This window comes from Strongylocentrotus purpuratus, unplaced genomic scaffold, assembly GCF_000002235.5.
Source record: "Strongylocentrotus purpuratus isolate Spur 01 unplaced genomic scaffold, Spur_5.0 spur5_scaffold_6, whole genome shotgun sequence".
Taxonomy (NCBI): Eukaryota; Metazoa; Echinodermata; class Echinoidea; order Camarodonta; family Strongylocentrotidae; genus Strongylocentrotus; species Strongylocentrotus purpuratus.
In genome coordinates, this window is record NW_022145612.1 from 44,275,611 (window position 1) to 44,287,728 (window position 12,118).

Below are 12,118 nucleotides of genomic sequence, written 5' to 3' on the forward strand. Positions count from 1 at the left end.
GATCTAAAAATACATCACCAACATTTGCGGCTTCCATTTTCAACTTCCTTACCATCAAAGTAATATATTCTGTGCTTCCCTGGGGATATTCTTTTTCACGAAAGCACTTGGATGAGAAATGCACAAATCACCTAAAAATATGTTTTTTTAGACAAATGCTATGATGTACAAGGTGGATTGTTTTATCATGAATCCTCGTATATGTTTATTCATCTATTTATTTATTCTGTGTTCTTTATACATGGTAGTCACTTAAGTGCATAAAACCGATTTGCAAGAGAACCTTGTATAAGAGGGCCCTCTCTTATGAATATTTTAATATTTTATTTCGTCGTAGCAATTTTTGTCCTTCCAATTTTATTATTACCATCTTAAAACGGTTTGGATGTTGTAGTAATTGGGTTCGGATATAGAGTTACTCTTGTCGAAAGGGTAATGTTAGTTAAACAAAGAGGAAAAGTACTCGATTTGGGATTTATCGAGAGGATGAAAGTGTTTATTAATTCACAAAGAAAATCCTGCCCGAATTGTATTTTTCTATTACAAAAAATAAGTCCAAGTATCAAGAAATCCTTTATTCATAAGACACTGTATCTCCTTCTACATCAGATTATTCGTCAACAAGTGCACTAATGCAGTTAAACGATTCCATTTGTTAAGAAAGGAGCGGTTTTTGTCCCAATCGCAAAAAATGAGCAAAATGTATCATCTTTAAACCAAAGTGCAGGAATACAAAGCACAACCGGGACTTTTATTATTCGTCGTTCATTTCAGGTGCCTTGGGATCATCCAAATTAAGTCTCACGATTAAGCGTCTCGACAGTAGACCTACCTTTTGTGTTTTTTCCTTCCTATTCAAGATAATTGACCTTACTAATCCACTTCAGTAGGCCTACTCGTCTCGAGCTCAAATTATCCTCTTTTTTTGTGGACGGACGTACCCCTACTCTCAGATTTATCCGTTCTACCCGGCCTCTCAGGTCACGATTAATTATTTAAAGAAATCCCGAGGACCCTGCATTAAGAGGGCAAATCAGACGTCCCCCCCCCCCTTCTTTTAGAATTAACCTGCCAAAACACTTTCGCGCACGGGCCTTCGCTGCAAAGTGTATTGAAAGGGCGAGTCTTATAGAAGGGCGAATGTGTATACGGGCGATACGTGCCCTGGCGTTCGGGATTCGTTCAAAATGAACGGATAGATGAGTGGATCGGATGGAGTCGGATTTCGCGCCGCCTGAGGGGCAGATATTCGGCAGGTAAATGTCACGCGTTGCCGCCTAGTCTACTGGTTTATAGACGTCATTTGAAAGGATTTTAAAGGAGCTTTCACTCGGCTCAATCCGCGTTAGGGACATATCATGAAAATTCCTAGTTTCTGTTGGATTCGATTAACTCGTCCATTGATATTAGTGACGATTCACTTACAAAATATCAATGCATGCTCTTTTTGATTAGCATGATTTTTTAGACACAATAAATTGTTTTATTCATTATGTATTATGAATTAATGTGATTGCAAGCAAACGGTCATATAAGAGGAGCGTAAAACAAGCAACAACAACAAAATAAAAAGACTATTAAAAAAGAATAGAAAGAATTTAAACGCAACGGTCAATCGAGAGTATATTGCGGACGTAAGGCAGAATTTTACATATACATTTTACCCAATGCGTCTTCTCATATTTATATTACCAATAATGCGCTCTCCTAATATTTCCTATTTTCGACTCTCAAAACCTTTCGAGGCGGTTAGACTTCGCTTTAACTCACACTTCCAAAATTGCCTCTCATGGAGAAATCTTTAAAGATTATCAGAGCAACACGAGTTTAGTTCTTCCAGTGGAGAAGGCTCATCAATAGAGTACACTCACCCGTATTCAAGGCACAACTCTGCTAATAATAATAATAATAGTAGGAATGGGACAAATCAAAGTGCCCCTCCCCCCACAAGTCATCTGTATATCGGCGACTATTTTTCAACTTGTGTTGGGAAATAGTATGAGCTTTGTTTGAATATATAGAACACGATCGCTTTTTTCGATTTTTTTTTTCTTCTCTTGAGCGATTTCAATAACCAATAAAATATTGTACAAAAGAACATCCCATAGAATGTGTGGATTACGTAATAACTCTACTCATGTTCTCACACTTCAATAGGCAACGTACAAGGTTATTGAAAATACCATTGGTTGGAGCTAGACATTACAATTCTACGAATAATCACGATTCCTTTGCTTTAACCAGGAAATCACACCCCCCCCCTTTAACTCACACTCCCAAAGTTACCTCTGAAGGAGAATTTTTTAAAGATTTTATCAGAGCAAAACAAGATAAGTCCTTCCACGGTAGAAGCCTCATCGATAGAGTACACTCACCCAAAATACTACCACAGGCACAATTCTGCTACTAAGAGAACAAATAATAGTGACCTCCCCCCCCCCCCCAAAAAAAAGTCATCTGTATACAGGCGACTAGGCCCTATTTTTTCGTTTTGTGTTGGAAAATAGTTTGAGCTTTGAATAGAACACGATCGCTTTCTTCCTGTAAAAATAACCCTTGGACAATTTCAATATCCTATTATAATAATTATGTGCCATACAAAATCACGGGGGCATTCGATTAGTTTTCACGACAAAAACAAGTATGGGAGCTTTGGATCGGCTACGTTCATATCTACATAAGATTATGCGTGGGGGGCATATGCATCTGATACAATGCCATTTCACGTGATATCACTTCATGACGGGGGCGAGGTTTGTAGCAACATTGAATTATTGCAAATATTGATATTATTATATTGGTTTCATCGACGGCTACGTAATATGAATGGATACAATTTTTACACATCACAACTTTACCAGTGACTCTCACACCAGTTTTTTGAAAAATGGCTAATTGCGTTGTTTCAAAGTAGTGACAACGTTTTCATCAGTAGGCCTAAATAACGATTCTTCATTACGTTTGCCGCGTACATCATTGTTAGTATTGTGTTTGATAATAGTTCATCACGACAGTGAGCCCATGGGGTTTATTGTAGCCCAGAGGTTTACAGTAGCTTATAATCATGTCCATGCGGGGGGGGGGGGGGGAGGAAATGGTTTCATTGTCTAAACTATTTACCTCCTAAGACACCAGTACTGACCGTGTAAAACCAAATTCTGTCCGATCTTCCTTGAATAGGGTATAGTAAGGTCGTGGGCTGCTTCTAGCGAAAAGCCTAATGCATAAATACACGTTGTACGAGGCTCTCCTGGGATTGGGTTACTCATTAACTGGAACGCACGAGTGAGAAAAAGAAATACGAGTAGACAAAGTTTCAGGTGAAAATCGATGGATTTCCCTGGACGGGGCGAAAAAATACGGAAACCGGAGTGGCTGTGTATGTTGTTGGCTTGTAGTAAGATGGTTCGATTGACAAGTATTACAGATATAGGGATGCTTACCTTGGATACAATTTACATAATGATGAGAAAACCGAGGAGTTGTGTATGCTGGCTTTGGCTTAGCGAGAAAAACAAATGTTTTTGACGGTGTACAACTGGCACTAAGTTGCCGGTATTTGGTTTGAAAACAAAGCAGAGAGCGAACAAGAGGAATGCAAGCATCTTCAAAGATATCGCGTTGTGCTGTAATCTGATTAAATATCATCTTTACATTTTTCAATTATATTCTGTTTGATCCAAATATGTGATAATGATCTATGAATATTTAACACTGTATTTATACCGTGATTTCTTTTATATGAAAAATTATGATTGAGATAAAAAATATAATGATTTTCCATTTCTTTGCATTTCTTTACATGTCTATAATATTCCCTCTTCAGACTGTCGGTTCATTATTGTTTTATTTGAAATAATACTCTTTTCGACGAAGAGGACGATGAGAAGGATGAAGAAGATGATGATAAAGACGACGGAGATGAAGATGATGATGATAATGATGGTGGTGATGGTGATAACGATCCCATATATTAATCATTCTTATAGTGATGATATTCATGATTCTTATAGTGATGATATTCATGATTCTTATAGTGATGATATTAATAACTCTTATAATAATAATGAAAATAATAATGATATAGTGATGATATTAACAACTTTATAGTGATGATATTAATAATTCTCAATGGTGTTTTCTCTCTTTGTCTCTCGGTAGGTCTCAGTCACCTCTAGCTCAGCTGTATGGTTCTAAGGCTACCATGGAGTATCATCACTTCAACCACGCAGTCATGATTCTTAGTAGCCAGGTAAGTCTCTTTTCTAAGTAACAGTCAACAAACAAGAGAAAAAATATACAAGTATTGCTGTATTTTCTCTCCATGCCCTATAACAGCCTGAAAAACATTTCAAACTTGTTTAGAGCGAAGGTGTCGGCAAAAAACAGAGGCAAATGAGAATATTATGATCCATGGAAACCGAAAGAGATGATGTTAATGTTGGGACGGAGAATGGGATGTTTATGTAGAGTATAGTGAGGCTGATGAGGTGGATAATTAAGGTGATGATGGCAAGGATGAAGGGGATGATGATAAAGATGACGGAGATGAAGATGATGATAATGAGTGTTTTCGATGTTGGTGACGAGGACGATGATGATGATGTTTTTCAGGATTGCGGTGGTTGTGTTGATGGTAGTAATTATAATGGAATACAACTTGGCAATGACAATAATTAGAGTCATTTATCTTTTAACACAATCTTCCATAGTGACTGTCACAGGAAAATACCGACCCATTATAATTTTATCCACATCACATTGGAGATTACCATTACACCGTCAATGGCATTTTTCAAGTAGCTAATAGAGTTTCTTCTCAAGTATAGCAGGCCCGGGGATGGAAATTGAATCCTTTTTAAACCCAAGTGTTCGATTTTCTTTTTTCTTCTTCAGGGTCACAACATCTTCGGGAACTTGTCACCTGAGCAGTATAGCGAGGCAATGAATATCCTCAAGCATTCGATAATCTCGACCGACCTCGCCCTCCACTTCAAGTAAGTCTCTCTCATCTCCTCCACCGCTCAAGGGTCGCCAAATTAAAACAGAAATGCCCGATATTTTCTCTTGTTTCTCTCGGAGCGTTATGTTTCTTTCTTTAAAATCCGTCTGCGTTAGTTTAGCCAGGAGGGATTAAACCTCCCTGCAAGGTCACTGACAGGTGGTTATCTCATCAAATCTGCTCTCAACTTAAGAAGAAGAGAACCATGGGGACTAATGGTTACCGATTAGGCATTGTTTGCTATATAGAGGGCGCAAGTAGCTATAAGTAGTGTAGTTGGGCTTTAAGCCAAGGTTTGTAATATAGTCGCAGCTGCCAACTTTCTTTAAATATTTCATGGGTCAAAATTGCCGAAACAATTGGTGTGATGACAGCTGTATAATACACCAATTCTTTAACTTTCTTTCTTTAACAAAATATCAAATTATCTATGATCTGTAGGACATGAAAAATGATTCTCCATTCTTTTTGTGAACACAAAGTTTGTTTCTTAATTCAGTGGCGCCTACTGTTTGTTTGTACATGGACCCTCGAAGTTCATAACAGTTTTCAGTCAATAAAGAATTATTTTCACATTTCCTGTGTGATTAATTTATTTTCAGAGTTCGGGGCCAATTCTTTGAGATGATAAGGAATCAGACCCATAACTGGAATTCACCACAAAACAAAGAACTACTCAGGTAAGTGTGCAGTGACACAGCGTTGTATACCGCTTGCAAGATCTAAAGGTATTAGGCAAAACAAAACTAATGCACACACAAAAAGCCGATACAAATATTCTACATGCTTGGAAATAATCATATGAATCAAAACGAAGCCGAAAATATTAACATGAATTGCAAGTGAAATGGTATCCCTTTAGAACATAGAGAGTACGATTTAGAGTAATTATGCTGTAGCCTACTTCTTAGCGGCATTGTTTTTTCTTTCGATAAAAAGAAGCTTTGAAAATAAATGCAACGGTGGCTTAAAGTATCTTTTGAATCCCTGGATAACAATTGTGGGGGAGAGGATTAGAATTGTAGCAGTGCATGAAAGGATTGAGAAGAGAAAACGAGCTAACGCTTCTCCCTGAAACATGAAATTTCTTACGCCCAACGTAACTTAAAGTGCAATAGCGTTTTCTACCAAGTCGGCTTTAGAGATGAAAGAAAAAAAAATCATCAGAGAAACAGATCAGGGAAAGTTGAACGAGATCAGACAAACAATATGGAATATATGACTAGTGCTAGCAACTCTCAAACGTTATAACTTTCTTATTCATCTAAGTCCGAGTTAAATTTTCACCAATCCCCTTTTCAGATTGTTATGTTTCCTTCAAAGCAAACTCTTAGGGTCGTATTTCCTCTTGGTAAATGCATGATTATTTTGTAAGGTTCATCACACAATGTTGAACAGCATATCATTTTTCCCCCCATACCGACATGCAGGTCGATATTGATGACGGCGAGTGATGTTGCTGCGAGCACGAAACCATGGAGGATACAACAGAAAGTGAGTCATAAGAAGAAAATCATTATTAATTGAAAGTACTGTATTTTATAGAATAGGATGAAAGGTGAAGCCATTATTATATTGAATCCCGGGAGAAGGGAATATTATTTGTAGTTGGTCTTCTGCACGCGGGACTGCCCAGGTATATTCTACACCCCCCCCCCCCTCTATAAAGGATTCCATCTTCTAGGTCCTAGATGATGGTTGTCCTAGGGGGTAGTTGTCCTGGGGGTAGTCGTCCTAGAGGGTGGTTGCCCTAGGGGGTAGTCGTCATAGGGGGTAGTTGACTGGGGTGGTTATCCGGGGGTAGATGTCCAGGGGGTAGGTGTCCGAATACGGTCTGGAACACATACTTGACCTGAAACATTCCGTACATAAAGTAGTTTATATTTGCATCTTTACGCTTTCTTTCTTTCTCTCACTTTCTTTTTTAGATCGCCGAACTGGTGACGAGTGAGTTCTTTGATCAGGGAGACATGGAGCGGAAGGAACTCAAAATCGAACCCACGGTAAGCATCGCTGAATTCTGTGGATTAATGAATTGAAGAATTCCCGGAAAACGAATGAACACTGTCCGATCCATCATTTTGTATGTGGAAGAATTTTGCAGTGTTCCGACTAATCATTTATGTTTAAAATGTCATGGTATTCTCTGGTGCCGTACATGATCTTTTAAAATTACATGAAACATATACCGAAATGATTTGAGTATGTCTTGCAAATATAATTACCTCTATTTTGTGAGAATATAATATTGTAGTTTGTTTTGATTGTCAAGCAATTATTTTATCTTAAAGATATTCTTTAAGATAAAATAATTGCTTGACAATCATAACAACAAACTTAACAAACCTATTATGTTAAAAGAAAGAAATTATTAATAGTATTATCATATGAGACTGAGAAACTTTGAATCAAAGTCTTACACTTACAGTATGATTTTCTTTTTCGTGTTTACCGTTTTATGAATAAAGAAAAGCGATGTAAATCAATTACTTTAAATTCTTTAACCACGATCTTGTTTTTATTTCAGTCTATGTTCGACCGGAGCAGAAAAGATGAGCTCCCAGAAATGCAGCTTGGTTTCATTGACGGAGTCTGTATACCACTTTATGAGGTAGGTTATAGTTTTTTCTCAATTACCTCGACGTGAGATGACAAGAGAAACTCAAACGGGACAAGGGGCCCGCTTATAAAGATTTGCGATGGATCCAAATCAATTACAAGTCCTTCAATCAACCGCAAGTTTATGAATATAGTTACGATTGATATTAATCGAAAATAAGTTGCGATTAATATCAACTCTTTATGAGATGGGGCCCAAATTAAATAAAGTTTTCTTTTGCTTTTTGTTGTAACATTTTACATTGATGCGATGGTCAAGACACTGTTATAACTCTAGAGTCTAGACTTTGGAATATAACCAGAACATTTTGGGATGGAATAGAGGCAGATCCAGCATTGTAATAAAAGGAGAGGGTCTTATATTTTCCGTCAAATGAGAAATTTAAAGTCCTGCAGGAATAGTATTTCCACTACATGATTTCGTTTTCTTTTTCAAAGAATGTGGGCGTAACTCTTCCATCCATTTTCTGGATAAGGGGATAAGGTTTAACGACCTGAGTTTTAAAACATCGGGATCTGTAAAAAAAAAAAAAATGGTTCAAGGCAGGTGACTGACTTTACCTGTGAAATATATTATCTCGGTGATGAGACACATAACCCAACACATTTGACATGTATTTCTGTTTTAATTTCCTCCTTTCGCATACAGTCTCTCGTTCATGTGTCAGTCAAGTTCAGACCTATGCTGGATGGTGTGACAGCTAACAGACAGAAGTGGTACGACCTCAACGAACAGAGAAAGAGAAGGAAAAAAAGCTCTTATCACAACTCGAAGCAAGGGAGCGTATAGTTCCCAAAGTATCATGAATGAACAATATCCAATTGGAAATGATTGGAACTTTAAATGACTTTGCATGCAAGAGAGTATTGATACCACGTGATACAGGATATGCTACAGCAAGACTCTGAAAGCGATATATAGAAGTATGTGGACCTTGAGAAGGAATATTAATGGTTTAAGAGAACATTGTTTGATGGTTTGTTTTAACCCTGACTGATTAAGAAAGCATATGCATGCTTGTGAGGAAGCAACCAGGTGACCAATGGCTTGAAGTCTTCTCTGAGGGACTGAGTAATTAGGAGTAATTACGCCTTACCAAAGGGCACTGGTGCATCGATTTGGTTTTGAACCCAGGATCTCTCAGTTACGAGATCTCTGCTCTACCACTGAGCCATCTGCCCTCCACTTGATGATATGGCATATGGATGAACAGGGGGTGTATGGACAGGAATTAGACAAATTCGTTGGAACCAATAATTATGAGCAAGAGAAAGAGAGAGAGAGAGAGGGTGAGAGAAAGAGAAAGAGAAAGAGAGAGGGAGAGAGAGAGAGAGAGAGAGAGAGAGATAATGATGAAGACGGAAACAGAATGTAGGTTGGAATAATTAACGAGTCATTTTGTTATGATTCCATACTGAAATGCATAATCACAGGGTCCTAATATTGCACTCTGCAGTATACCTAAATCGTCTTGAACGTTCGAAATACAAACTGTCATGTAAAGAAAAATTAGAATTTTGAAGCAATTGAAACCCCCTTTACCAGCCCCTCCCCCCCACCACACACACAAGAAGAAGAAAAGAAAGGAGGTTATTCTCAATTGTAATTTCATTCACCATTAGTATATGTGATCTACTTGATCGTAATACTAATATAACAAGGATCTTTTTCTCCCATGATGATCTCCATGATAAACGTTCAATAATCCATAATTTTGATTTATGAAGAGTAAATTCCCGTAGCACTATGCTACAGTAAATACTAAAGAACAAAATTGATTTGTCATGGCAGCAATAAATTCCTTTAAATGAATTCAGAAATGTTATGCCGAGAGGGGTGGAAATAACTCACTTGTTAAAATGTCGTTCTGTTAAGGAGTTTGAGTATTTATAATTCAATGCCATATTATTATGTGCACGTCACAAAAGGCAAAATACTATTGTAAACAAAATATCAGTGCTAATTGGATACACATTTTCTCTACTTCTAAAGAAATAAACAGTATCGCCGTTTCATTCAACATGACATAATTATGTCACAACTTAGTCGAGTAAACGGTACATGCATATCATATTTCAGGATCGAATCTGACCGATTATCTGATTATTAAATATTTCATTATCAAAAGTTTGACTCAAGAAGGTATGAAGACGTGTAAAGAGTAGACTGAAAAGTGGAATGAAAATGAAATTGAATAATAATCAAATGTGATGTGAATATTGTTATTAACAATATGAATGTACATATTTGTTATATCAGAAAGCAAACTTATAATAAATGTACATATACATTTTATTACCTACAAGTACTTTCATTTCTTATTCCCAATAAGTAATCATTATAAATTATGGTTTACAGATGATGTATATGTTTAATAATTTCGACTTGTAATCAACTTTATTATTTAAGCATAATTGAGATCTTTTGTAGCATGATGACATTGCAGTGTGTCACCCCTAAGTCAATAGTATACTTTTATGAAAATCCCAGTCAATGTTTACCAACTTTCATTCTTTATCATACCAAACTTTTAAATCATATAATTATCAAATTTAAATTATTCACTGATAATGGTTCCAAATGATATTAAACAAATTTGATATCCTTTCCAGAAAACGTTACAGCGAAGGGACCTACCCTAAAAAAATCTTATACCCCTAGTAAACAGGTTCATATATCTTATTGGTCAGTTAATATTTCATGTAAAATTGTCATACCTTATCTCATGGCTACGCTGTATAAAGCAATGAAACGTTGTCACCCCCGTATGATATAACTCATTTACATGCTTATAGCAACACTTTGTTGACCTCCCTACTACCAAATTGATTTTTCGGTCAAGCATTGAATCAACTACCTCAAGCATGTTTATCTGCCAAAAAAAGTTCATCTGCTAATTGTGTTAGCACCATAAGCAAACTATTTGGAGTCTGGGACTCATGCAAAAGATATACTTCAAAAGAAGAACCCTACCTACAAACCGGTAATCAGAAAACTCACTTTTGGAATTGAAGATATTATGTACCATTTCATCCACTTTTAACAAATAGTAATCCTTGAAACGTATTCTCTTAGATGATTGATTTCGTGCCCATATTATTTTACATTGGAGAAAATTCTCCCAGTCATCGTATGATGTTCTATAGTTGATGAAGTATACTGAAACATATAACATCTAAGACAGTAACGATGTATAAGATTGGAACTTGAAAGAGATGGAATAAAATCAAAGTGGCTTACCTTCAGTGCATATGTGTGTGATGATTTTGTGGGTGTTTGTGTGCAGATATTTTTTGAATTCTTACTATATATAATACATCCTTTTAAAGGTACTATGTCCCATTTGCAGGCCAAAAAAATGAAAAAGTTAAATTCCAACTGCATTTGACAGATAATACTAATTTAGAACTTCCCTAAAAAAGGTGGGTCTTGAAAATGTCTTCAAGTGGGAAAATAACGACTATTAGTTGTCAAATCGACTTAAGGGCTATAGAGCCCAAAAGTAATAGTCTTGATTTTCAGACAATTGTACCGAATGGTCATACGTTTTATGGTGCGCAAAGATTCAATCAGTTTAATCTTGGCCATCACAAGAAGTGGGTTATTGATGTAGACAAATGCTCATGTACCCTTTACAACTCTTTTCATGTATGTTATTACCAAAGAAGAAAAAAAGCCAGTCAGTCACTCAATAGTGTCTGACAGTGAAGTCTAGCAAGTAAACGGGTTTCCTTGCATAATTTGAATATGAGGACAATGCTAACGATTAAATTTCACAGATAGGACACACATGACATATTCATAATTCCTGCAAAGTTCTACAGAATTTGAGGTTGGCTGCAAAAGGGACATAGTACCTTTAATAATGAAATAAATTAATGACCACAAAAGTTCAAAATGACTTGTGTAGTCTGCCTTTAAAGGCTTTTGGAGAGGGCTAAAAAACAATATTCGACTTGCAAAATATGATAGATTAATAAGTTGCATGTTTGATTGTATTGGACTAATTGGATGGTTATTTGATGATGATTATTATAATGAAGATGCCAGATGATGACAGTGGTGATGATGATAACTGGTGGTGATGATGATGACAATGTTGATAATGACAGCATGATATTGATCATGGTGGTGGTGGTGGTGGTGATGATGATGATGATGATGATGATGATGATGATGATGATGATGATGATGATGATGATGATGATGATGATAATGATGATAGTTTTTTGTCTAGTGCCGATATCTCCCTCGGCTAGACGCTTATGACGCTTGCTCTAAAATGGTTCACAGCTCTGGATTTAATGAGTGAATTCAATATATTGGTTAGACTGTGTTACACACAAATATGACCGACATATTGTTTCTCCTAGTATCCAAATACATACATTATTTTGACCCCTCCCCCTCCCCAACAAAAACAAGAAAAGAGAAAGACAAAATGACACACTTCAAAATGCACTCTTCATACTCAAAACAAATGGAGGTTTACAAGC

At 36.6% G+C, this 12,118-nt stretch overlaps 1 protein-coding gene across 1 annotated transcript in view; it reads left to right on the forward strand.

Annotated features, from left to right (window-relative positions):
* Positions 1-10,867, forward strand: part of LOC115919281 (dual 3',5'-cyclic-AMP and -GMP phosphodiesterase 11A-like) — an 88,979-nt gene extending 78,112 nt beyond the window's left edge. Inside the window, exons 14-20 of the mRNA XM_030972680.1 lie at positions 4,162-4,252; positions 4,897-4,997; positions 5,605-5,682; positions 6,433-6,496; positions 6,931-7,005; positions 7,530-7,613; positions 8,271-10,867. Coding sequence (XP_030828540.1) covers positions 4,162-4,252; positions 4,897-4,997; positions 5,605-5,682; positions 6,433-6,496; positions 6,931-7,005; positions 7,530-7,613; positions 8,271-8,411 — 634 coding nt within the window. The 3' untranslated portion in view covers positions 8,412-10,867. The remainder of the gene's footprint in view (positions 1-4,161; positions 4,253-4,896; positions 4,998-5,604; positions 5,683-6,432; positions 6,497-6,930; positions 7,006-7,529; positions 7,614-8,270) is intronic.
* Positions 10,868-12,118: the final 1,251 nt, after the last annotated feature.